This window comes from Amblyomma maculatum, chromosome 6, assembly GCF_055883805.1.
Source record: "Amblyomma maculatum isolate TAMU_Amacu chromosome 6, ASM5588380v1, whole genome shotgun sequence".
Taxonomy (NCBI): Eukaryota; Metazoa; Arthropoda; class Arachnida; order Ixodida; family Ixodidae; genus Amblyomma; species Amblyomma maculatum.
Genome location: NC_139349.1, coordinates 188,738,645 through 188,765,311, shown reverse-complemented (window position 1 = coordinate 188,765,311; position 26,667 = coordinate 188,738,645). Strand labels below are relative to the sequence as shown.

Here is a 26,667-nt window from a genome sequence, read left to right as displayed (position 1 = left end):
ACGGACGTCGGACGTCTATGGCCGTCTGGGATCCATCCATCCGTCCGTCCGTCGCATACAAAGACTTTGTATTAACTCTATGGTCCGTCCATCCATCCATCCATCCGAGTTACTCCTGCACGGTGGCTGAGATGTCCAGAGCTAAAATTTAGGATAGCTGTTTGAGAGTCGATCAGATATAATTTTGCTGGCGCCCGAAGAAGAGATGGCTAGAGCGATAGCCGCCTCCTACTAGAAAGTTCTATTTCACTAGCCAGATACGTTCCTGCTGTGAAGGGCAGCCGTCGTTGCGAACAACTTCTGGCGGTCAACAGCCGATCAAGCGTCTTAACCACCGTGGTCTTAATCACTGTGATCCTCTTTTTTTCTTTTTTGGTGCTTAGGAAGCACGCTCTGGGTAGAACACCATATATATATCTGGACCTCACCGGGGTGGCGCAGTGGACGGCGATACTGTTCCCAAGGGCGCGGGATCGAATCCCGGCCTCGGCGGCAGCTTTTCGATGGAGGCGAAAAGCAACGGGGCCGTGTGCTGTGCGATGTCAGTGCACGTTAAAGAACCCCAGGTGGTCGAAATTTCCGGAGTCCTCCACTACGGCATCTCTCATAGCCCGAGTTGCTTTGGGACGTTAAACCCCACAAACCAAGGTGTCGCGAAAGCATTTGGCCTCTCCTGTATACTCACCTTTTTAATCAACACTAATATGACCTTCATGCAGGTCACCATGAGTATTAAAAATCGAATTTTCAAAAGGAAGATTTTCCTCTTGTTCTTTATTTTCAACACGAAGGTAGCGTCACCTTTCTAGTGAGGATCATCATCGGGCAGGCAGTGGATAGCTTTGTCTAGTTGTTTTGCTACAAATTTAACATCCAATGGGAGAGAGCGAATTTAGCCGCCAGGGTTGGTTCGATTCGTTCATTCTTTCGTTTGTTCCTGTTAATTATGATTGGGATCACAGTGATTGGGATGTTGACATTGTTTGCGCTGTTACCTGTGCATCAAACAGGCGCAACGAACTAACAGTGTAGGGCTGCTTGTTGAAAAATGTGCTACAAATTGCGGTTCGGACTTGTTCACCGCGGCAAAGGAAGATCTGTGAGGTGCCCAAGTAACCACCTTTGAGTGCTCACCTATGAAGCCCCTGCTCACATCATGGAAACAACGCAAGGTGACGAGTCGTGCGGCTGTGTCGACCCCTCAGAAAGCACGGACATCTCAAATCAAAGCGTACGTGCCTTCCTGCGGCCTGCTAGTTCAACCTCGCTGCGCGACCGCCTAATCGAAATGTCCTTGATCGGGAATTCTGTTTTTTCTGCATGCATACTTTGTAAACAGCATGTCCACAACTCTCGCTTATTTCGAAACATAAAGACGCAGTCACGCACACGTTAAAAGCGTCTTCTGGAAAAAGGCATGAAGAAATGCTCGTGAGAACCTGCGGCTGCGGGGTTTATTTTTTTCTTATACGCATACCTGACTGCAACCGAGCCTTCGTGCGGAAAAGAAACATTGAGGACCGCTGCACATAAGCTCTTCGTTTAGAAAACGTCGCGAAGAAACTAATTATCTGGCTATCATTCCGATGAGAACTGAAATTCTTTGTACCGCTTGGGAACACCTTTCTCTTCCCTGATCGCTCGGCGTTCGCGATCTGCAAAAACGTGCATGTTTGCAGCAGCATGAGGCAGCAAACATTTATTCCATATAAAGGGGAAACCACAGCACTTAACAGGAACTTGCCGCACTGTATTCTGCAGTGCGCTGTCTTGCCACGAGTTCTATTCCTGCTACGGTGACCGCGTTTCGTTGGAGACGAAACGCGTGGTAGGCGTCCGCAGGGGTGGAAGTGCTGCTCCGTTTGTTCTATTCTGCTCCAAACTGCTTTCCCTGCTCCACCTTGCTTCAGAACGCAATATTGCTCCAAAACTGCTCCAACTTGGCTGCTTTGGCGGTCTGCCATCAAATTTTGCAGAACATTGGTATTTGCTGCATATAGGGCCAATAATGGTATTGCCTACAAAAAATGTGGTCCGACCCAATCTGAAGTGACCATGAGGAACACAATAGGTTGCTGACCTGTTGTGAGTTGCGTGTCAACACTGTAGCGGCTGTTGTAATGGTGATAGCACACTGGTGGCAGAGGTATGATGCATATCGCCCTTGAGCTAGTACAGATAAAATTTTATTTAAATAGAGAAGCACGGGGCGTAATAGATATTTGCTTAGAAGTAACTTAGAAGTAGAAGTAATTGCATACAAAAGAAATGCAAGAAAGCAAGCTGGTTATCTGAAGAGGCTTTGCAAATAGCTGAGGAAAGGAGGATGGCAAAAGTTATGGGGGAAAGAGGAAGATACAAGGTTCTCAATGCGGATTTTCAATAGCAAGGAGAGATAAGAATGCCTTCCTGAACATACAGTGCCAAGCAGTTGAGGACAACAGCCAATTGAGGAACACAAGAGCTCTTTATAAGACAATCAAAGATATCAAAGGAAGCTTCTGTGCTAAGCTAGGCGTGGTAAACGACGAACAAGGCAGAGACCTCACTGAAGCCTCAGAGATAAAGAAGAGGTGGCAGGAATACACAGGAACTGTACAAGACGGACCCGGATGTGCAAACCCAACATAAGACCGTTGTGATTACTGATCTCGAGCCGGGCATCCTGAAGAGTGAAGTTGAATGGGCTTTAGTAGGCCTTGCTAAGAACAAAACTAGCGGAATTGATGGCATTCCAGCTAAGCTGTTTCAAAACCTCAACCCTGACGACACTGTTAACATTCTGTATACATTATGTCAGCATATTTGGACAACCCTGCAGTGGCCACAGGATTGGAAAAAGTCAGTTTACATCCCTATTCCAAAGAAAGGCAGTGCCAAAGATTGTTCCAACTACCGCACAATCGCGCTTATTTCGCATGCTAGCAAGGTGATGCTGAAAATCCTTCAAGGTAGGCTGCAGCAGTATGTGGATCGGGAGCTTCCGGACGTGCAAGCTGTGTTTCGCAAGGGCAGAGGAACTAGAGACCAGATTGCCAACCTTCGCTGGATCATGGAAAAAGCAAGAGAGTTCCAGAAACCCATCTACTTCTGCTTTATTGATTATGCGAAAGCGTTTCACTGTGTAGGTCACAGCAGATTGTGGCAAGCTCTCCAAGAGATGGGAGTTCTAATTCACCTGATCTGTCTCCTCAGGAACCTGTATGAAGGGCAAGAGGCCACAGTCAGAACTGGGCATGGTCTTACTGATTGGTTTCCGATTGAGAAAGGAGTGAGAGAAGGCTGCATACTGTCGCCCTGCCTATTTAACCTATATGCAGAGTGCATCATGAGGAAGGCCGGTCTGGACGAGTCTTCAGCTGGAGTGAAGATTGCTGGGAAACGTATCAACAACCTTAGATATGCGGATGATACCACTTTAATGGCAGAAAGTGAAGTAGAACTCAAGAAACTTCTGATGCGCATACAAGAAGAGAGCAAGAAGTTTGGTCTTAAACGGAACATTAAAAAGACAAAGATCATGGCGTCTTGCCCTATCAAGTCCTGGAGCATCAAGGGACAAGAAGTGGAAGCTGTGACAGATTTTCTCTTCTTAGGCTCCAAGATTACCCCGGAAGGAGACTGCAGCCATGAAATTAGGAGATGCCTGCTTCTGGAAAAGAGGGCCATGGCTAGCCTTGACCGCCTAGTAAAGAGCAGAGACATTAGACTGCCAACCAAGATCCGCATAAATAGTGCTATGGTCTTTCCAGTTGCGATGTATGGATGCGAGAGTTGGACTGTAAAGAAGGCTGACTGCCGAAGAATTGATGCGTTTGAATTGTGGTGCTGGCGGAGACTCTTGAGAGTTCCTTGGACTGCCAGAAGATCAAATCAGTCGATATTGTCGACCATAAACCTTGACGGCTCATTGGAGGGTCAAATGATAAAGTTAAAGCTCAGCTACTTTGGTCATCTGATGAGAAGAGAGGAGTTGCTGGAGAAAGATTTGATGTTGGGAAAGGTTGAGGGTCACCGGAGAAGGGGTAGGCAGCGATCGCGGTGGTTAGATGGCATCCTCGAGGCGCTGAAGATGAAGTTATGTGATGCTAGGAAGATAGTAAGAGACCGGAAAGCGTGGCATGATATGGTCTTTAGGGTCACGAGGAGTCGGACACGACTGAACTGAACTGAAATTTAAAATGAACCACATTTATTCGAGGGAACTGTGAAAAAAATATTCTGTGCACATAACGTACTACCTTCTCCCAGCCTTTTGAATCCCCAATGGTGAAAGCAGTGAGCGAAGCAGACACCACAAACTGCATTAGGAAACTGGTCTAGCTACAAAGAGCTGTATAAGTTGTTCTAATGCTTTTGCTGTGAAAACAAGCAGCTAGGTACTTCACCACAGAGGGTCTTTGTCAATAACAAGCATTTGAAGCCTACAAAGACATACTTGAAGCATTATGGGGTGACTTCACAAAAGTGCCAATTACGAGAAATGTTCTCAAGAGCGTTGGGAAGCCACATATGCCACACAGGGCCTATTGCCAGCGTGTGTAAACTAAGGAAGCCCGAACGTCACTCAAGTAAGAATATGAGGAGCCACTGTCAGAAGACAGTGAAGTAAAGAAGCTGAAGGAGGAAAAGGCCATTCCTTCAGTGCTGCCTAGTCTCTCTGAAGCTTATACTAAGCAGGGCCTAGTAATTTGTAGGACAAAAAAAAAAAAAAAAAGGATATGGACAAGATAGTAGTAATGTGCTGCTCATTGATGTGGATTCCAAACCAGTGGTTGTGCTTGAACGCATCAAAGTGGTAAGCTTCAAGTTTGAATCTATCAAGTCAAAATAAAGCTTTTAGTCCAACTTTATGCACAGTTATGAAATGCAGAAGCAAGCATTCCGTTTGCTGCTAGTCTGTTCCAAATTGTTACTCATATCAGCTGGGGTTATTTTAAACATATGTACATATTTTGCCCATTTGCCTTGTCTGGTTAGAGATGCGTATGCAGCTGGCAAACAATTGAATGTTGAATAAAAAAGAATCGAAATGGATTTCTTTGTATGTTAAGGATAGAAAATTGCAATTATTGAAACCATTTGATCCTAAAAACATGCCCTGAAAATAATTTGAATGCTCCAAGGCTCTCGTTTTACTGCTCCGAAGCTGCTTCAAAATGGCGTTATTACTGCTCCTCGAGCTGCTCCAAAATGCTCGAGCCTACTTCCAACCCTGTGTTCATGTATTGTTGCGATGCCAGCTCACGTTGGTCAAAATTATCTGGAGCTCTCCACTACTGGATGGATGGATGATGGATGATAGTGGCTCTGCCCTTTGTATCAGACGGCAGCTTGCGCCGCCTAGCCAAAAAATTAAAATCAATATATTTATCTCTTCCCTATTTTTAGCTTCTAATTCGCCCGTATCTGCCCCCCTCCCTTTTTTTTTTTCCTTCTCTTTATTCTCTTGACTTTTTCCACCAATCCTCTTTTGTTATCAAAACGCGTTCCTCATCCATTCGTCCATCTTCCCCAGCAAATCCCAGCGCTCTCTCCAGATCTGCCGCTTTTCCTGGGGAAGGGCAGGACAAAGTTTTTGGCACCTTAGAACAACATGTTCCGTTGTTTCCACCTCAGTTCCGCACGCCGCGCATAATATATCTACTTCCTGAAATTTTTTCCTGTACGTTTTTGTTCTGAGGGCCCCTGTCCTAGCCTCAGACAGCAATGAGCTCCCTCGTGAGTTGTCGAATAAACTTTCTTTCTTTATATCCTGTTTTCGAGTTCTATACATACCCAATGCTGATTTTCCGTGCATTCTTTCCTCCCACATTTTCCTTTCTGCCTCCTTTACCTGCTTTTTAATGCTGCTGTTTTGCTGCGGTGCATCTCCAAACTCTAGGTACTTAAATCTGAGCTTTCGGGTTCTGTTAGTCCATTTCGTATTCAGGCTTTTCATGAAGAGGTGCTTGTACATTTTTCGTGCCCACCTTGATTCCTCCATTTCGGTTAGTCTCTGATCATATTTTAGTTTGCTAATTGCCTCTCTAACCTCAAATGATGCCCAGCCCATATCTCCCTGGACTCCTTCATTAGGTGTGTTGCCATGTGCTCCCAATGCCAATCTACCTAACTTTCTCTGTCTGATTTCAAGGCCTGACTGTACTTCTGATTTATGCACAGGACTGCATTTCCAAAAGTGAGTCCTGGTACCATAACACCCTTCCATACCCCCCTAACAACCTCATACCTGTTATAATTCCAGAGGGCCCTGTGTTTCATAATATCCGAACTCCTTTTCCCTTTGTCTGTCATAATTCTTTCATGCTTTTCTAGGTAATTTTTTCCTTCATTGATCCATATGCCCAGGTATTTATAGCTCTCCACATGTTCAACCTTGGTGCCTTGTATTTCCAGCACATCCCCCCTTTCATCATTAAATACCATTATTCCTGATTTTTCGCTGCTAAATTGCAGTCCCAGCTTTTCGCCCTCTTCTCCACAGATCTTAAGCAGCTCCTGCAACCCATCCCTCTTATCTGCCAGCAGTACAATGTCATCCGCGTACATCAATCCTGGTAGAACCCGTGTTACTTTCTGTCCTCCCGGCATATAGCTTGCATCGAATCCCATATTACTTTCCTCCAGGCGCCTTTCCATTTGGCTTACGTATATCATGAATAGCAGCGGTGACAGTGGGCACCCTTGCCTAAGTCCTCTTTTTATTTTTGCTGGTTTTGTTGTTTCCGTCTCCCATACTATCACTACCTCATTATCTGCATACACTTCTTGTATGAACTGAACCAGGTTTTTATTCAGGCCATATTCCTTCAACTGGTCCCACAGTTTTTTCTGATGCATCCCTCGTTGCCAGAGTTGCTTTGGGGCATTAAACCCTACAAACAAACCAGAGCAGCCAATGACTTGCCATTATTTTTATAGGTGTCTGTCGTCTTTTCAGTGACACCTTGCTTATTTCTGCTTTACAGCATTATTGTATGTGTTCACTCTTTTCAAGTTCTGTAGACAAAGTTATGCAATCGTCTACACACCCCACTAGAGTGCTAGAGCTGTGCATGAGGATGTACATTTGTGCCACTTGGCATAGCTTTGAAAACGAGACCTTATTGGGCATGCAGGTTCCCATGTCGGTAGTGTTTAACTGCTCATGTTTTTAGAAGCTATTGTGCCTGCCATGCAGCACGGTTGCCATAAATGGCCTGCAGAATGCGTCATTTGAGCATTGTAGACAGTTGTGTAGACCACAGTAGAATCATGTAGCTTGTTAGCTTCACATGGTTATAGTTTGGTGCACAGTGTTGTTGGGCAGTATTCCTGTCGGTACAACACTTCCATGGCTTTGTGGTTGTGGAAAAAAGTGCAAGGTTGCCATTGGAAATGAAATTGTCATCAATCACATGGTTATGTTGTCAATGATTAATGCTTCTGTGTCGAGATCTCTGTGACAAATCAAACAGGGCTGCACATTGGAGGCCAGCGTTTATGCATGTTTTTATGTAACCGTTTAATGCTTGGCATCTCGTGCAGAAGTTGTCATGAAATTTCCAGAACTATGTTGATTGCTAGCATACTTGAGGAAACAGTCTTTTCCACCAGATTTATCCAAGCAAGGTCTGAGTGTCAGCTACCAGGTGTGCAGGAGGCCTGCTGAAAGATAGGTGGAGAATCTGACCCTAACTGCAACAAAACATAACACTTCCATAATCGTAATGTTTTAACAGGCAGCGGAGTAGTTTGAATTTTGTTTTTAATTTCCTAATGCACCTACATATTTGCAGTCAGTTCCGTTGCCCTTTTTGAATTTAGAAATCCTCATAATTAGCTAAATTTAATTTGGCTCTAAACATCATTTTCTTGATAAATCTCCCGCTTTCTACATTTCTGTAATGAAAGGACTATTGGCTGTGAAATGCTGAAAGCTCATAACTTATGTTTGGTGTTTTTATTACGTGGAAATTACGGAGGTAATGCTTGTGTTGCTCTGTTGCCCTTCCCTTTTATATGTAAGATGGAGAGCGGTGAAGTAATATGGACAGTGGAACTAGTTAATTTGTCTGCATGGGAAAAAGTGGCTATTTATCAGTTTTTTATCTGTGCTTAATTTCCACGAACCGCTTGGCCATGGCTTCCACATATTTGGATTAGACTTAAACCTAATTTTATTCTCATATGCAGCATGAGCTTGCATCTTTTAATTTAGACCCCACCTGTCAAGTTTGTACTACCATCTCTCACAGATACAGTCAAATGTATTGGGAAAAAAAAAAAAGTTAATGTAGGCATCTGCATGTTTTTTGGCCGAGTTGGAAAGATATTTTTATTTTTGGGCACTTTCTTTCCAACTTAGGACAGAGATTAAAATGAGAAATATTCAACCTGTCAATTTTTTAACAGTACCGCACGAGCGTCGACTGCCCGGTGCAGCGGCGCCGAGCCGAAGCAGAGCGGGAATTGGAGAGGGAACGAGCAAGGGGGCGTAATCATGCTGCTTGAGCGAGTGTCGTCTGCTTGGCTGTTCTGCTCCGTTGGACGCAACCCCTTGAATCAAGTTTCATGTCCGTATTCTGCAAGCACTTGTTCTAACTGCTGTATGCTTGTGGCTTCGATTGGTGCTAACTTGTAACGTTCCAAATATTACTTGTCCCTGGTTCCATCTGTGGGTACTGTCGCGAGAAGGGTTCTTTTGGAAGTAATCAAGGTGACGATATTTAATGTTCTCGACTATAATTTGTCCGAGGTAACGAATGTAAAGAATTATTGGGCATGTTAGGTTTTTTTATAGCAAATGTGTGTACTTTCAAAATATTTTTTGCACTATATGCATATATGGCAGATGAAAACAAGCAGTGACAGCTTCTTCGGGCACCAATGCCTACCAGCTGATTGTGGCAGGGTTGCTTCGAACTAATCAGAACAGCCTAGCAGGCGAGGCTCACTGCAGCAGCAGGAATTGTGGGCATATCTTGCCCTCGCTTGCTTTGTCGTCTCCTTCGTCTTCCGGCGCAGCAGCACCGGGCAGTTGACGCTTGCGCGGTACTGGTAAAGAATTGACAAGCTGTACAGATAAGGTAATGTGCAAACAAAGTTCCAAGTTTTATTGTCATACCCAAAGAAAAACAGCTGTGGCGGATGCTTTATGTCCATAGATGTGGACATCATGCTTCAGTGCTCACATTCTCCTAAGTGTTATTTTTTTGTCCCAATACATAAATCCTGCACTAAACGCTCTTATTAAAGCTAGCTAGTCAAGATCGTATGTATCTGAATAATAATAAAAATTACAGAGCACTGCAGAATCTGCATCGGAGTAATGCAAAAGCACGGATGCTGCTGTTGGTTGCTTCTGGTTGCTTCTAGTTGTTTATTTCACTTCTTGTTTACCCATTTTAGTTTTTGGTACTTTCAAATTATGCACCAATCCCTTCCTATGCCCTTTTTTGGCTCTACTTCTGGTTGTGTGACGTGACATCCTCTACATCACATTAATTCACTTCTTGTTTACCCATTTTAGTCTTCGGTACTTTCAAATTGCGCGCCAATCCCTTCTTATGCCCTTTCTTGGCTCGACTTCATGTTGCGTGACGTCACATCCTTGATGTCACCTTAATTGACTGATTTAATTAACTATTTTAGTATTTGATACATTCAAATGTAGTACCAAGCCATTGGCTAATGACACTATTTTTGCCTTTACTTTTACATTTTTGCCTCTAATTAATTACCTATTTAACTCATTGCCCTAATTGTTGTTTTGGACACAACATTATGTCACCCTCTATCGATTGACACCGCTCATTAACCTCTACCACTTCTCAATTACTCACAACTGCTGCGGACAACTTTTATATTTTTGCCCGTAATTAACTACCTTGGCCTAATCCTTTTTTTGGCAACAGCATTACATCACCCTCTATCGAGTGACAACACTCATTAACCTCTACCACTTTGCAATTACTCACAACTGCTGCAGACATGATTTTGCTGGCGCGGTCTGCGGACAGAAATTTGTAAACATAGCGAAGTAAAGCTCTCGCATTAATAATAATAGGCAGCAGCTTTGAGGTGTTTTATACTAAAATGGGAAAAAATGTTAAATTTTAGTTTTATCGTTTCTTAAATTTAGCTTTAAAATGGGCCTTTACTCGTGGTTTATGCTGTAAATAATGTTTCCTTTTGGCAGATTTAATTGATGCCTGAAAGAAGGATATAAGCCCAGCTTGTTCTTATTAAACCATCAGTGCCGAGGACAATGATTGCAGTGTCCTTTCTTGGTTTTCTGCTCTTGTCCAGAAATTCACTATTATAGACATGATGCATTGCTTACTGAATGCCCTTAGGGTGAGGCTCCTCTTATCAGGTGCACTAACTAATATTGAGAATTCGTTGTTCTGAGCTACAAGTCTTGCTGCTTGTTCCACTGTGATGTCATATGGCTGCGTCAACTAGCTTGCATCATTCTTCTGCTTTGTTCCTTGTGCGCTGTGTATGGCTCACTACATGGAAATATGACCGCATATTTATGAGTAGATATTGGCTTGCAGAGCAGTGAGAAATTGGGTGTTAGAAGGTCAGTCTAAGTCTGGACATTCTATAGTTTGGTTGGGAAAGGCATGTTTGAGCTGTCCTACTTTAGCTGTCTCCGAGCCGTATTTCAAGGCTTTTGTAAAATCAGTGGTCTAAAAACGTAATATCCTGGTGTGCACTGCTCGAACACCTGTTGAGTTGCAGCAATAAATGCTAGAAGTTGATCTCACACTTTTCCTTAACTGCAGATGAAATGATTTCTGTCTGTAGCATGCAAACTTTGACCTTCTGGCCTATTTCTCAGTTGTATACAGAGAAAAAGGTGCTTCCCTACAACAATGACTCGGTGTGTTTAGGTGCCATGTCTTCTTTTTCCACCCTAGATGGCAATCTTTTCTGCTGTCAGATCTGAAGTGGTTGCTGCTAAGTAAGGTCAAATCAGCATGCTCCTGTAGTCTGCAGAGACAAACGTGCGTTTTCACTGTGGAAGTCTCAGCATTTATACTGAAGTTTCAGGCTAATATGATACGCTGACTGCTCTCATTTATTCTTTAAGGCGAAAGCCTTACTTGCCTCATGATTGGAGTGAGCAGGAAATGGTACCAAAAATATCACGTGAGTTCGTATAAAAAATTGGACACAACCACTGTTCTTCGGGCAGCATTCAGGATCATGTCATACTGCTTCGCTTCCCAATTCAGCATCCTCCTGCTAGTCGATTCGGAGGGTTGTTTGTGACAGTGATTTGAACTGACGATACATAACTGTTATTTGTAAGTGTAGGTTTCCAGTTTCACCCAAACCAAAATCAACTATCTGTGCCAGTCTCTCAGTGCTGAACTGCCAAGAAAACCCATGACAGAGAATGCTAAACAGTGCTTTCACATGTCTTAATTGTTTTAGGCAAAGTGCCGTAAATGTTTTTGTCAATACAATTCTTCAAATTTAAGTTTCTTGTTCATGCCTAACTTTGGTTGTCTTGGTCTATTTTGAAAAAATAAATTTTTTAAATGCAAATTAGAGGATTCGGTGAACAGCTAGCAACCAAAGCTAGAAGTGCAAAGATTTCAAAGGGCAAAAGGTTTTTGGTTGGGCTGTAAAACATTTTTTCTTGCAATGTTGGCAAAATTAATGGCTAGAAAAAAGTTTTCTTTACCATTTATAAATGGTTGCATAGAGTTAGTGACACACCACCAAATTTCCGTCTTTGTTGATGTGCGTAATGAGGCGAAATCGAAAACTGGCCTGGCTAGACCACACAAAACTGACAGGAACATGCACAGGTCTTTACTTAACAACCACCACAGTTATTTGAGTGAAATTATTCATGTTATGAAAAGAAGGGCCTCATTTCACCAACTGACAACTTCTGGGATAAGGATTCAAGCCTGGAATCTAAGTAGTATCAAGTGCTGACTTCACATTTGACATCCTCAAATGCTAGCAGTGCTGGGAATGCCACGCCCATTGTCCCATTGCATCAAAGCGAATACATGTTGCTACTAATGGGTGATTTTTAGTAACATTGTGCCAAGGTCGTGGCAAAATACTGTTCCTGGCATCTCTCATGGCCTGAGTTACTTTGGAACGCTAAGCCCCGTAAACAAAATTAATATACTATTCCAGCAAGCTAGACCCAAGAAGAATGTAGAGAGGTTTGGGTTGGTATCTAATGTGCTGTGTGACAACTAGGGCAACTGAAGGAAACCAACCACATTGTGTTTTGCTTTTGAACCCTTTGCGCCTGCTGTTAATACACGGCATGCTGCTCGTGTTTTGCAGATCTACTTCGGTAATGCCAACACTGCATCGAATGAACAGTGCGACTGCACGTAGGAAGAAGTGATTGCTCTTAAGAGGCTCAACTAGTGCTACATTTGGGTACTATTAGATTTATCGATCTTTTGCATAGCACTGTCACGTGTGGCATAAGGCCAATGTAAAACCATGGCAAAGTTTTCTGACGTGCTCCACCTGACAGCTCGATTTCAGAAACATCAGTTGCGCTAGCTGCAATAGTGCTGTCAACACCTGAGATTTCTCTTTGTACACTAGAACCATTTTGGTTCAAACTTTCAGCATAGATAGTGGGCTCATGTAAATACGAGCCCTAGCTTAATGTATCGTAAATTAATTACTTAATTAAATTTTTAATATAAACTAAAATGAGCCCTATGGCCACATGTGATCTCAAGCTCCAGTGTCTTCCGCCACACAAGCTGGAACTATCAGGGAACTCCAAACAGTGTAAGCAGTCAAGTGCATGGAAGCACACAGACGACAGATGCGACCATGTTGTCCTGTACTGTGACATGAAAGTGCGATGGCATGGTTGCAGTCTTTGTGCAGCATCACAGGTCTAATGAGCAAAATGGCTGCATTAATTGCTGAAGGACCCTTCTACTGGTAGCCTGTTTATTCATCCTAGCTTTCCCTAACTCGGCTCCTTTAATTGAAATGCATTTGAGAGCGCCAAAGTCCTGACACAGTCTCGTGCCCATTTTTCAATGCAGGCAAAAGTGGTATAAAATATTTGTGCAAGAGGTAACAAATAAAACAAATAAAATAAAGTTTTACAAATTTTTTGCTGTAAAACAGTAAGTAAATTTGGCTGCATTCAAAAATATGTAGACCTAGCTAAGATGACGGCTTAGAATTCAAATGTCTATTTAGCACATTGTCATTTTTTTTTAACACCTATTGTAAAAATTGTGTGAACTGCACGTGACAAAAAGCATGTGGCAGAAAGCATCACTAGTTCTGCCCTTTGCACAGTTATCAATTCACCATTAGATGTTCCAGTGGAGGGACAGAAATTGTCATGCGCCATTCTAAAGCAGCAGAAAGGCCCTATTTTTTAGAAAAACTCTAGCATTTTTATTGGCGTTGTTGGTCTTGTGAGTGAAAAATCGCAGCATGGGTCTGGTAGGTCCATACTGATAGGTCTGCAGGGTGCATGGCGTCAGGTCACATGACTCTCATCAACTTGGGTGAAATGGGGATCGAATCTTTCATTTTCTTTGGGGGATGAATAAGGCATGCTATACCATCTAGGCACGTCTCAACGGCTTGATTAAAGCGGAGCTTTATGGGTATCTCTTTCAGGCAGTTTTTCACATGACTGGGCAGCTTACCACTCTATTCTAATCAATACCCAGTCACACGTTACCTAGTTATGTCAAAGACCACCTAGGGCACAAATAAAGGGGTAGTTGGTGGTTAAACGAGTGGCAAAATTCATGTAAGTACGAACGAGAGTTTTCAAGGCGACCTGCAAAAGGGAGCCATTACTGCTATCGTGCCATACTTTTAAAGGCCGAGCTCAAGTGTCCCTCCAATTTTTTTCCCACATTCCGTTTCATGTGGTATTGATTTCGCCCACTTCAGATTCTGAACCAGTGTATTTACTACAATTTCAATCTCTTTTTATTCTTTTTACTTAGCTTTAGTGCTCTCAACTTCTCTATAGTATTTAAAACTACATCCCAGCACTCCCCATGTATTGGAGCTCAAGGGTTCAAGAAGTGTTTAGGTAAAAGCCCGACAAAAAGTTTAAACCTGAGTGAGTTGGCAAGTATTCAGATAGTAGCTCACAAAACAATGCGACCTAACTTTGTATTTATTTTTATTTTTATCTGTAGTGTTTTCCCAATACAAGATTGTGTTATGCACCATTATATGGGTCCAAAATAATGTTCACAACAAATAGTGTCTTGCCTTGATTTACTTAGGCGACAACGCAAGAATGCTACCTCAACACCATGCCATGCGGCTCCACTCGACTCGGGCCTGTCACCCATCATGCACACATCGTCCTCCAAAGGTCAGCGCACGCAGTTTGTTTCTTCACATCTAACTTGTGCACTTAGTAGTGCTAGTCTGAATGGTTACGCCTGTGTAGTGAAGCGAAGCTGCCGAATTGTGGCTTTAGAAAGCTAGCAATAGAGGCCATGTCCTCAAACCTTGGACCTGCTTCCAAAACACAACTCCAAGATTTGAAAACGTGACCTCTACTGTTAGCTCTCAGTAGCATGCTGTGCTTGTAGTAGTTAATACACTTTCATGTTTTCAGGTGTTTGCTCCTTATTATGAGTTGACAATAGGACTAAGAAGTAAAACACAGTGCAATGCATTCTATTTTTGTTTATGTAGCAAATAAAGGCAGAATGCTGGGATACTCCAGGGTCATCATCATCGTCACTCTGACTATACCCACTGCAGGGCGAAGGCGTCTCCCATATTTCTCCAATTAACCCGGTTCTGTGCTAGCTGCATCCACTTGATCCCTGCGAACTTCTTAACTTCATCCGCTCACCTAACTTTCTGCCACCCCCTGCTACGCTTCCCTTCTCTTGGAATCCAGTTTGTTACCCTAAACTAAGCGACCATCGGTTATCCTCTCTTCGCACTACATGCCCTGCTCATGCGCATTTCTTCTTGATTTCCTCTAGAATGTCAGTAACTTGAGTTATTTCTCTGACCCACTCTGCACGCTTTCTATCTCTTCATCATCATCATCATCATCATCACCAGCCTGATTATACCCACTGCAGGGCGAAGGCCTCTCCCATATTTCTCCACTTAACCCGGTTCTGTGCTAGCTGCATCCACTTGACCCCTGCGAACTTCTTAATCTCATCCGCCCACCTAACTTTCTGCCGCCCCCTGCTACGCTTTCCTTCCCTTGGAATCCAGTTTGTTACCCTCAGCGACCATCGGTTATCCTCTCTTCGCACTACATGTCCTGCCCATGTCCATTTCTTCTTCTTAATTTCTACTAGAATGTCGGTAACTTGAGTTATTTCTCTGACCCACTCTGCACGCTTTCTATCTCTTAATGTTACCCCTACCATTTTTCGTTCCATAGCTCTCTGGGTTGTCCTCAACTTAAGTAGAACTCTCTTGGTTAGCCTCCACGTTTCAGCCCCATAGGTGAGTACCGGCAAGATGCAACTGTTGTATACTTTCCTCTTGAGCGATACCGGTAAGCTGCTAGTCATAATCTGTGAGTGCTTGCCAAATGCGCTCCATCCCAATCGTATTCTTCTTGTTATTTCCTTTTCGTGGTCCGGATCTGCGGTTACTACCTGTCCTAAGTAGATATATTCGCCTACTACTTCCAGTATTTCGCTACCTAATGTAAACTGCTGTTCCTTCCCGAGGCTGTTGAACATTACCTTAGTCTTCTGCATATTGATTTTCCAGCCTACCTTTCTACTTTTCCTGTCTAGGTCATCGATCATTATTTGCAGTTCATCCCCCGAGTTGCTTAGCAAGGCAATGTCATCAGCAAATCGCAGATTACTGAGGTATTCTCCATCTACTCTTATCCCTAACTGCTCCCATTCCAAGTCTCTGAATACTTCCTCTAAACAAGCTGTGAATAGTACTGGGGAGATTGTGTCTCCTTGCCTAACACCTTTCTTTATGGGAATTTTGTTACTTTCTTTATGCAGAACTATGGTTGCTGTGCAGCCACTATATATATCTTCCAGCACTTTCACGTACGGCTCGTCTACCCCCTGATTTCGCAATCTTAATGTTACCCCTACCATTTTTCGTTCCATAGCCCTCTGCGTTGTCCTCAACTTAAAAATATGTGAAGACATTCACTAGCTTGCGTGCGCGCATCCTTCAGTCAGTACGTATTGAGTGGGTCCCACGGGACCTTCTGCCTTCACAAAGTCAAGCTGATTTAGCGACGCGCATCGTGACCCAAGATTCATCATTATCACGGCTCCTTGATGTGGACAACGCTACCCTCCTTTTATCAAGAAAGGAACACCTCCAGCGCCGCACACATGCTCTTATCCCTCCGTGTGCGGTATCCCTCCCCCGCGGTCTCACCCGTGCAGAGGAGGTTGCGCTTAGGAGGATCCGGGTAGGGTTTGCCCTCACACCAGCTCTCACTCGGACGTTGTCTCATTTTCAATACTTATATCCCCGCCCAGGGTGTCCGGTATGTAAAGACGAAAATGTTGAAGCCGACATTTACCATTTGCTGTGGGTCTGCCCAGCTTTGAAACCAACACGTATCCGGCATTTGACGATAGCTGGCCTTTCAGCCAACAATCCTGCCTCATATCTCGCTTGGATTCAGGGACCAACAGTATCTCTTGCTGGGCTAGTTAGTCTAATATTTAGTGCTGTTTTTTCCTTTGGTTAAACACAAACTCAGGGACCACATCATTGCTCACTTTTGGATTTCATAAAATCAGCCAACCTTTTTCCATTCATTTAATCTTTAGCTCATTCTTCATCTCATACCTTACTGATGCCCTGAGGCAATAAATATCGTTAAAAAAAACGTAGAACCCTCTTGGTTAGCCTCCAGGTTTCAGCTCCATAGGTGAGTACAGGTAAGATGCAACTGTTGTATACTTTCCTCTTGAGCGATACCGGTAAGCTGCTAGTCATAATCTGTGAGTGCTTGCCAAATGCGCTCCATCCCAATCTTATTCTTTTTGTTATTTCCTTTTCATGGTCCGGATCTGCGGTTACTACCTGTTCTAAGTAGACATATTCGCCTACTACTTCCAGTGCTTCGGTACACAACGTAAACTGCTGTTCCTTCTCGAGGCTGTTGAACATTACCTTAGTCTTCTGCATATTGATTTTAGGCCTACCTTTCTACTTTTCCCGTCTAGGTCACCAATCATTATTTGCAGTTCATCTCCTGAGTTACTTAGCAAGGCAATGTCATCAGCAAATCGCAGATTACTGAGGTATTCTCCATCTACCCTTGTCCCTAACTGCTCCCATTCCAAGTCTCTGAATACTTTCTCTAAGCAAGCTGCGAATAATAGTGGGGAGATCGTGTCTCCTTGCCACTCCAGGGGATGAAAAAATAAAACAATATTTTGTTAGTTTCTGGTAAAACATAGCAGGCTTTATTTATTGCTTCTACACAGGTTCACTCTAACCTTGAGAAAGGTCTTGGTGTTGGTTCTGAAGCATACAGGGTTCCTGAAGCACCTTTGTCAGCTGCGTTATTAATACTAAGCACTTTTTTCTGCATATTTTGTCAGATGCAATTCTGCTCCAGCACAAAGCATGTAATGATAGCATCGTTCCCTTTTCTTACACTACAGGAAATTTGCATCCTTTAACAGCGACTCATTTTATAAATGGTGGCTGGTCTTTATGCTTGGCTTTTTATTTTCATTTTTGGGTGTAAAGCACCAGTATGTTTTTTTGCTGGTTACTGCACTTTGTACTTGCTTTTTAGCTTTTATTTCGTGGCGTTAACCATCATGTTTTCTAAGTCATAGCTCTTCGTACTTGTTTTTTCTCTGGAGGTGCTTTATGGGAAGGAACTTTGAGGGTGTTGCGAGTTGCCTGTGTTGCACAGGTATGAGCCTGATTACACCCTTACACTTTACTTTTCTGCGTGCCATCGATGCTGCTTGTTGACTGGGCTCCATACAAGTGCATCAATGCTTGGGCAGCCATAGAATATGAAAACATTCAAGGAAAAAGCTTTTCTAGGCTCCTGGGCTGTGCGAAATGTCCACAGGAAATGTTCACACAAACTGACATTTTAAAAGAGATCTGTCTCCACCAAAAATCGAACCACTATCCCTCCGATCCCCAGCCGAGCAGGCAAACCATTCAGCCACACCGGGCTCGTGAGAAACTGATCGTAATTAACCTTGTCTAGTGTGAGGATAATTGTAGTGATGACGACGATGATGCAGTCAGTGACAAGATGGTAGTGATGACAGTGATGGTGCAGCGATATTGAAGATGATAGTGGAGATGACAATGACGATGCAGTTTGTGAAAACAGTCCTGTAAAGTGGCTTTCATCATTTCTGCTCTTAAGCGGAACGCCGTAATGTTCTTTTTTTTTTGTGAATAAGTAATGACATGGTTACATTAACATTTCAGCAGCCGCGTCAGACGAGGAGGAAGGGGACCCCCTTGACCTTGGCTGCTGGGGCCTCCCAGCTGAGGTGGTGGCCGGCTATGCCCACCGTGGTGTGCGTTGCATGTTCCCCTGGCAGCTCGAGTGCCTGCGCACTGGGAAAGTGCTGGCCGGTGCCGGCAACCTTGTCTACTCTGCTCCGACCAGCGCTGGTGGGTGGCTTTTCCAGTGCAGAGTTTTGGAGAAATTGCCTGAAAATTCATTGAGATTCTGTCATGAAAGCTTTCACCTTCGGTGGCAGAACATTACTGCTGCATTCTCCATTAATTTGTGACTGTAATAATGAGCTTAGTTGAGTGTTATGCTTTGTAGACATGTTTGTGCACTGCATGTGGCAAATTGGAAAAGGATGAGCGACACCTTTATGTGCACATTATCAACAGGTCGCTTATAATTTTAAAGAAGACACGCGAAATAAAGGGACTGATTCAACGTAACATGAGAAATGCAAAAATCTAGAAAACATTGATATTCTGCATTTTGTTGATGTTAAGGGAACCAGCAGTGACACCCAACATACGCTGAGTTAACGCTTGTCTTATTTGGTTGTTTGGAGCACTTTCTGAGGCCGCACTGACACATGCAGTGCTCTTTTCTTTAAAGTACACATACTGGCTATGAATGCATTAGAGTGAAGTGGTGCTGGCATTTCTTGCCCCATGAGAGGCGCTTGTAAGAGTAGACGCTGGTGTTGTGTGCTGTCCATGTGGGGTGCTTCAGAACTTTGTACCAATGCTCGTTGCCTAGCTCTTGTGTCTGCTCTATTTTTGGCTTTCCCAGAGTGGCTACACCAGTGTACTTTAACACTTTTCCCACTGAGAACCAGGGCATTGCTGCAGTCAGAGTATGCATTTGGGTAATGGCAGTGCATCTCGGATAAAATAAATAAGCTTGGCTATGCCAGTTGGTTACAGTGGAAACGTAAGTTCACCCCCGCAGTAGAAGAACGCGCATGTCTCAACAGCCTGGAAACCAGAGAATGTCTCTCTGCTCTCAGGACCTCCCTCACTACTGTCTGCATTAGCCACCATGTGCATGTCAGCAGACTGTAAGACTATTTGGGGAATACACCTAGATGCATGCTGGTACAGCAAGAAAGAGGCAGCATTGAAATCGAAACTACTGCACACAGTCATTGTGAACCAGTGAGCTATTTGGAAAGCCTCAAAAGAGTAAGTGGCCTAGTCGGTCTTGTGGTCATGTGGAGTGCATCACTTGCCCAATCAGCTGTCCACCTTCTGCACTGCATTAGCTTCGTCACTATACCTCAAGGTTTTGTAATGCATGTTTGTTGAATCTTAAAGTCACCGACACATGGTTATCTCACTCATTTAGGTCTTGACATGCGACCAGGGCTACTGAAATAATCACAGCGTTGCGGAACTGATATAGTTTTTTTTTTTTTTGAGACTGTTATTTGTGGTTTAGCATGCTGTATCTCGAAAGTTTATTGACAGCTTTAAACTGAGCACGGCCGAGGAGAGGAGTATTCAATGACTTCCTAGCATGCTTGCTGCTAATGTGTCCCCCCCCCCCCCCCCCAGTTGTGCATGCAAATTGGTTGAGTGTCTAGTTTCTTCAGGAGGTTGTTGAGCATCTTCCTCAGTGCTGGACTGTCATCACAACTAAGTGAAGGCATGGTTACAATAATGTTGAAGATTGTGGACAAAGGCTAACATACCGGCAGTTGCCATGAACACTTCAATCATGGCCAGTTTATTGTGTCCCTAAAGCATTCTGTTGGCTACAAGGGTGTGAGTTTTCAAACTGCCGAGATGATATTTTGTTGGAGATATAATATGTTATATATATATATATTGGAGGTATATATGTATATATGGAGGTATATATAGTATGTATGTATATATATATATATATATATATATATATATATGGTATGATGCTTCGTTGGATGTATATAACAAAATGTTTAAAAAATATAAATGCCTGTTTTATTTGACTTGTGTTGCCTGTAATGAAGGAAGTCATTGGCCGTTAACCTCAGATACAGTGACTGTTAGACTTAAAAAATAAACGTGACTTTGTCTTGGAACTTTCGGCTATAATGGGGGTAGTCTACTGACTGTAATCTGTGTGAGCTTTAGGTTCCTTAAGCAGGCTCAATTGCAGGTTATTTTGGCTTTCTCACTCATAGGGAGGAGTGATTTCGGGGCAGAAGCCTTGCACTGGATGAATGAACTGCGGCCCAATTCGCATTGCTGCACTGCAAACAGAAGGTTTTCAATTTGCAGCTAAAGATGAGTTACTTGCAAAGATAATGGTAGTCAGGAAAAGGAAAGGAAACATTGTTTTTCCCCAGTGGCTTTATCTATGGTTACAATTACAGACTAGATGTGAATGGTGGTGTGTGGTACAGCCTGAGAGATTTGCAAGCAAAAATGCGGTGACATCACTGCAGCTTGCTTTTAAAAATGGCCGCGCCTTTCTTTGCCCTTTTCAAAGCTTATAATAAGCTCCGTTCTTAAGTGAAGGCAGCCTTTCTTGTCGCTGGAGTGCAGTAACCTGTCGATGTAGGCCAACTTGAGTTCTCTGTACAGGCAAGACCCTGGTGGCTGAAATCCTGATGCTCAAGCGCATTCTTGAGACCAAGACCAAGGCACTGTTGGTGCTGCCCTTCGTGTCACTCGCCCGCGAAAAGGAGCTGGCACTGGCGGTGAGCACCCCACATGCTGTTCTCCCGCTCTCTCGCCACTGCACGGGCACTGGATGCCAACCCTCCTGATTCGTTCGGGAGACTCCCAGTTTTTGACTGAACTTTCCAATTTTACGGTCACTGCCCTATATCTCCTGAAAAGTCGCAAGAATGGTTTTTGTGAAACCAGCACCAAACAACCTGCAGTTGCACGGTAATCGCCGGCATCACTGTCGGTGGCCCCAATCGGCTTCACCGGCTAAGCTAAATCCCAAGAACCACAAATCAAGCCAAAGCCAAAGCAGCCGTGGCTGGTTGCATTTCATGCTTGTTGTTGCAGTTGCTTGTGTGTATAATTAAGGTTAGTTAGGCCATGTGCTACAGAGTGTATGTCGTGTACTTGCATTTGTGGTGGTGTCAAAACACAAGAAGAGATATTTGCAGCAGTTTTTGCATCTTACACCTCTGAATTTCCGTGTTTTGTGACACCGAGGCAGGCAACCATGTCACATTTTGCACATGTTGATACGACATGCGTATGTCTCATGGTTACTTGAAATTGAAACTTAAACTATAACTGATTTTCACTCACTATTGAGCAACGCAACCCTCCAACATTGCTGTTGGTGAAGGTCCATTACAGAACTACTCTGACAGATTTTTATAGTCTCATAAGGTCCCTTCATAAACAGTCATTGGACACTGGATACGCCCCCCCCCCCCCCCCCCCCCCTTTTTTGTTGAGAATTAAAAAAAATTCCACTTTTTTATTCCACCAGGCTGGCAGGTATGGCACTAAGTTCTGCAGAGTGTGCTAGCTGTTGACCACACATGGCAAAATTACTTTGGGAAAGTAAATCACATTACTAATACTTGCCTAGGGATCTCACAAATGTAATTAAGTTGCACTACAAATTACTGCCCGTAGAAAAAGGGATCGCATTACATTACTATTATTTTCATAACTAATGCAGTTAGTACTTTTCATTTTTCTTTCAATTTTCATATATACAAGCACGCTGGCTACTGTTCCTTGAAACATTTCACATCCCGGCTGTGCCAGCTGCTTTTTCATGGAGGCGAAAAGCAAGGCACCCATGTGCTGTGCGATATTAGTGCACGGTAAAGAACCTCATGTGGTTAAAATTTTCGGAGCCCTCCACTGCGGCGTCTTTCATTGTCCAAGTCTCTTTGAGACGTTAAACCCCTCTAACCAAACGAAAACAAACCAAACATGCCAGATTACAGCAACTGTCCTTTCTTCTGGGTGTAGGAAATTTCATTCTGCTTTGGAGGAAGGGTTGCCATTGACCACACTATGCAGTTCTAGGTGAGAGCAGCTGTGATCTTAAACGTTGTAAATTCACTCACATCGCCCGCTTTATCCAGTGGTGAGGTTCGTTGTTCGACGTGTCATGTGTTTCCAACATCTTGATTTTCAACAACTCATCGTCTATGGTCAGCTTCAGGCGGGGCAGTGGCTCCTTATTCGTGCTCACTGCTGCACACTTGATATTACAGCTTCTGTTTCTGCTGCCCAAGTTGCTCATCAGGGAACCATGCTGGTCAACACAGTTTGCATAAGGCCTCGAATGCAGCCACAAAAGCTGCCATAACCATGTTTGTTAAAATCTGGTTAAAATGAATTCTTGGATAAGATGAATAAAGGGAGACTTTTGTTGAGTTCCCCGTTCTCCATAAGACCCAGCGTGAAAAAGGAACTGTTTCGTGTGTACTTAGGTTAAAACAAACGTTCACAGTTACTGCAAACTATGGCAGTCCCACACAATGGCATTCATGGGTTGTTTGCACAGCACTGTTTAGGGAAAAAAAAACTAATAAAGATACATGAAATGCTTCTGCGCAACAAAGTGCACCCCTGCAAAATGTGCATCTTTGCCCGAAACTGCGGGAAAGCTGTTCTGCGGGAAAGCTGTTCTGCGGGAGCACTTGTTTTTTGGGACAAGCTTTCTTACCAGTACAGAGATGGTAGGCCACAACCACTCCTGTGGTGGTGGAGACCGAACATCAGATCTCGGTCGGCATCATGCGTGCATGCCTCGTCCTGCCTCACACAGGCCGAAAGATCCTATGCAACAAATGTATCCGCTTGTTGACTTGGGGCTTAATCAATGTGAGGGGAAACTTACCACATTTTTATGATTCTAACCACCCACCTAACCTTGCAAAAAAAATTGGAAATAAAAAGGTTTGCATGCAAATCTGAGCGCCCCCTTTTTTGCGAGGGAGAGTGCATAAAGAAGGCTGCCAGTGCACTTGCTTACTCAGTCGTCAGAGTTGGCAGTGCCCTTCGGCTTCTTGTTGTGCTGTATTCCGACACTGCAACACTGCAGGCAACACAGAACGCCAAAAGTCGGCCGAAAACAACCCCAATAGCTCAACCAGTGTGTTGTCACCTGGACCTGGAATCGGTGGCCATTTAGCGGAGCTTGGCAGCTTGAGCAGGCATTGCAGGCCCACATTGCTTTCTTTGGTGTCTGCTGTTTGACAGCTTTTACGGAAAATGCAGGTCTGAATAAGTTTGCAGAGGGCCGCCACAGCTTGAAGTCGAACCTAACTGTAACCGCGTTTGCCAAAGATGTTTTCTAAGGCTTTATCCCGAACAAAATGTTATTCCTCACGTCCATCTGTCTAGATATCGCCACAAAAATATGGAGGGGGGGAGGGGGCTAATTGAGATTTTTCAAATTTAAACACCCCCTTTACTTTCAGCATTATCATGGTGCTTCAATACCATTTCATGGTCATGAAACTTCTCCGTCACTCTATGGGGGAGCTTGGTACGCTGCCCAAAGCGGCCACACAGCGGCGCTGGCATCGAATGAGGGGCATGTTTTTGCCGACGGTGGAGCGGGCGATCGTCTGCGTGGAAATCGATGTGTTGTGGGGTGCTTTGTATGCAGGCTTTTTATTTCGCGGCGGTTTTTTAGGTGCTGTGTCGAAATTCTGAAAATGCCCTTATTTTCATAAAGCCATTGCGCTCTATGAATGATACTGTCCGCTTGTTGCGTGATGGACTGGCACTACAGCTTTGGGAGCATGACAAAAAAGTGTCGCTTCCTTGTTTCATGTATGGTATCGAACTAAGACAGACGTGGACACGCGCCATCCACCAAAAAGAAGTTTGTGACCTCTGATTTAACTCTCCAAACTTGTGTGTTACTCGGAAATATTTAGGCACTTATGGTCATTGCACGGTACGATAAATTCGAAGTAAATGGGAAAGTTGTGTCTTTGAAAAGCTCCCAAAACTGATACCTGGAGCAGTTCCGAAAATGTTCAAAGGCCTCCAGCAGTATTTAACGCTGACGAAACCACGTCCTTGTCTATCTCCAAGTGGCAGCATATTTTCTTATTTCTGAAATCGTGTACATTTTGTCCACTCGGGTAAAAATCAACACCTTGAAAGTAACTGTGCATATCAGTGCCCACTCAGCACATGCAGAACACAGACAGCGTCTATTTACTAACTTAAATAAGCTCGGAGCCCAAAGGCATTGCAGAAGGAAGTGGGAGGAAACATTCATTGCATAACACAGGATAGAAAGAAAAAAAATATTACGCTTGAAGTGGCATATAAAAAGGACACTTTGTTACAAAAGATAGGAATGATGAAGCAGGTGTAAATAAAATTGATCAGGGAGATTATATGCAGCAGCCGGTAATGTCGACTACTTGGCAAAAATTTTACAGAGGTGTCTCATTACGTGCGGAGATGTGAAAGCATTCCGAGTTAAGCGCCGTAGTTTTTATGAGCTCGTTTTGCATTTCGTTGCTCTTCCAATGTCTACAGATTTGCTTTTATTATACTTGCTTACAACTCTACTTCTTCTTATCAGTTTTTAACTTTACAATTTCTGCCCCGCTGTGGTGGTGCAGTGCTCAAGGACGCAGTATCTAATGCCGGCCGTGGCAGCCTCTTTTTGGTGGAGCAAAAACCTGCCATGTGCTGCGTGCGATGTCAGTGTAGGTAAAGAACCCTAGTTGGTAGAAATATCCGGATCCCTCCATTACGGCATCTCTCATAATCCGAGTCACTTCAAGATGTTAAACATCCCTAATTAGACGAAGGGGCATTTAAATACCATGATTCAAGCACAGTTATCATCGTCGTTTACCCGTGCTTTCTTGAGCACCAAGTACTTTCTGGCTATTGGCGCCACTGAGTGTGCGTTTTTTTGCTGGCGCTTGTCCTCCCAATGAAAGGTTTCTTTGGAAAGCCATTCGCTGTTTTTATTTTATTTTATTTTATTTTATTTTACAAGTGCTGCCAACCTTATGCAAGGTCTTGGGCAGGAGTGGGTGGTCATGACCATACAGAATGTGTACATGTGGCAAGCAAGTGCACATCAAATTAACAGATGGTCACAAAGACAAAATTCACATGGTTCTTTTCTCAATGCTCAGTTGTGACCGGAAGGAAAACCAAAATGTGTCATGGGTGTAGCTGGTGGATATGGGGTACAAGAACAGGCTCACAACAAATTACAATACACATTGATTTTCAGTCAGGAGTGCGTCTGTGAACGTATCAAGAGTGGAGCATTCAACAATTTGGGCATACAGGGCATTACAATTGTGTGTCATTCGGGAAAAAAAAGTTCTTGAACACGTTGGTTTTACAAGTGAAATTCTTGACCTTTTTGCTATGGAATGATTGAGTAGTACGTGCATCTGCGGGTTGAATGTATCGGTTTTTGTCTATACATATTTTGTCATTGTGCAGTAAGTAATAAAACTTTAGTCTTTCATGGTATCGCCGTGATTCCAGTGTTTCAAAGTTAGCAGCCTGCAAGAGACAGGTGGGGGACATGCGCCAACTATAGCGGTTGTAGATAAACCTCGCGGATTTGCGCTGAACATTTTCTAATTTCGTTATGTATGTTTGTTTTTGTGAAGGGGTCCCATACAGTGGCTGCATTCCAAAATCGGTCTAATGTAAGTTTTGTATGCTAGTAGTTTTATTTCAGGCGGGGACTTTCCGAGGGTTCGTCTTAGATATCTCAGTCGCTGCATTGCTTTATTTTTAAAATAGTCTATATGCTGGTTCAACTAAGGCCAGGTGTGATTATGATTCCCGGGTACTTAAAACTTGTCAGTGTTGCTTGGTAATGGTTTCCGATTTAGTATTGAAAGTTCAGTGGATCTTTCTTTCGAGTTACAGTCATTTCAACAGCCTTTTAGTGTTAGTGGTCATTTGCCATGTAGAACACCAGGTCTGTAATTTAGCGAATGATGAGTTTAGGATCTCCTGGTCATGAGAAGTGGATACTTCGTGGCAGATTATGCAGTCATCTGCAAAACGCTTTATTTTTACTGGTATGTCTGCAGTGATATCATTAATGAAGAGCAAAAACAAGAGTGGCTCCAAAACTGAGCCCTGCGGGACACCCGACTCAGCTGGTGAAAAATTGGACAGCATATCTTCAATGCTGACGGCCTGGTATTTATAAGAAAGATATGTTTCAATCCAAGCGAGTAACTTGTCATTTTTAAGGATCGGTTTTAACTTAAGAAGTAGCTTTTTATGGGATACGCG

At 43.5% G+C, this 26,667-nt stretch overlaps 1 protein-coding gene across 1 annotated transcript in view; it reads left to right on the top strand.

Moving 5' to 3' along the window:
* The first annotated feature begins 876 nt into the window (after window positions 1-876).
* Window positions 877-26,667, top strand: part of LOC146187595 (DNA polymerase theta-like) — a 163,881-nt gene continuing 138,090 nt past the window's right edge. Inside the window, exons 1-4 of the mRNA XM_084608233.1 lie at window positions 877-1,231; window positions 14,259-14,350; window positions 18,418-18,606; window positions 21,013-21,128. Of these exons, the coding sequence (XP_084464359.1) occupies window positions 1,137-1,231; window positions 14,259-14,350; window positions 18,418-18,606; window positions 21,013-21,128 (492 nt within the window). The 5' untranslated portion in view covers window positions 877-1,136. The remainder of the gene's footprint in view (window positions 1,232-14,258; window positions 14,351-18,417; window positions 18,607-21,012; window positions 21,129-26,667) is intronic.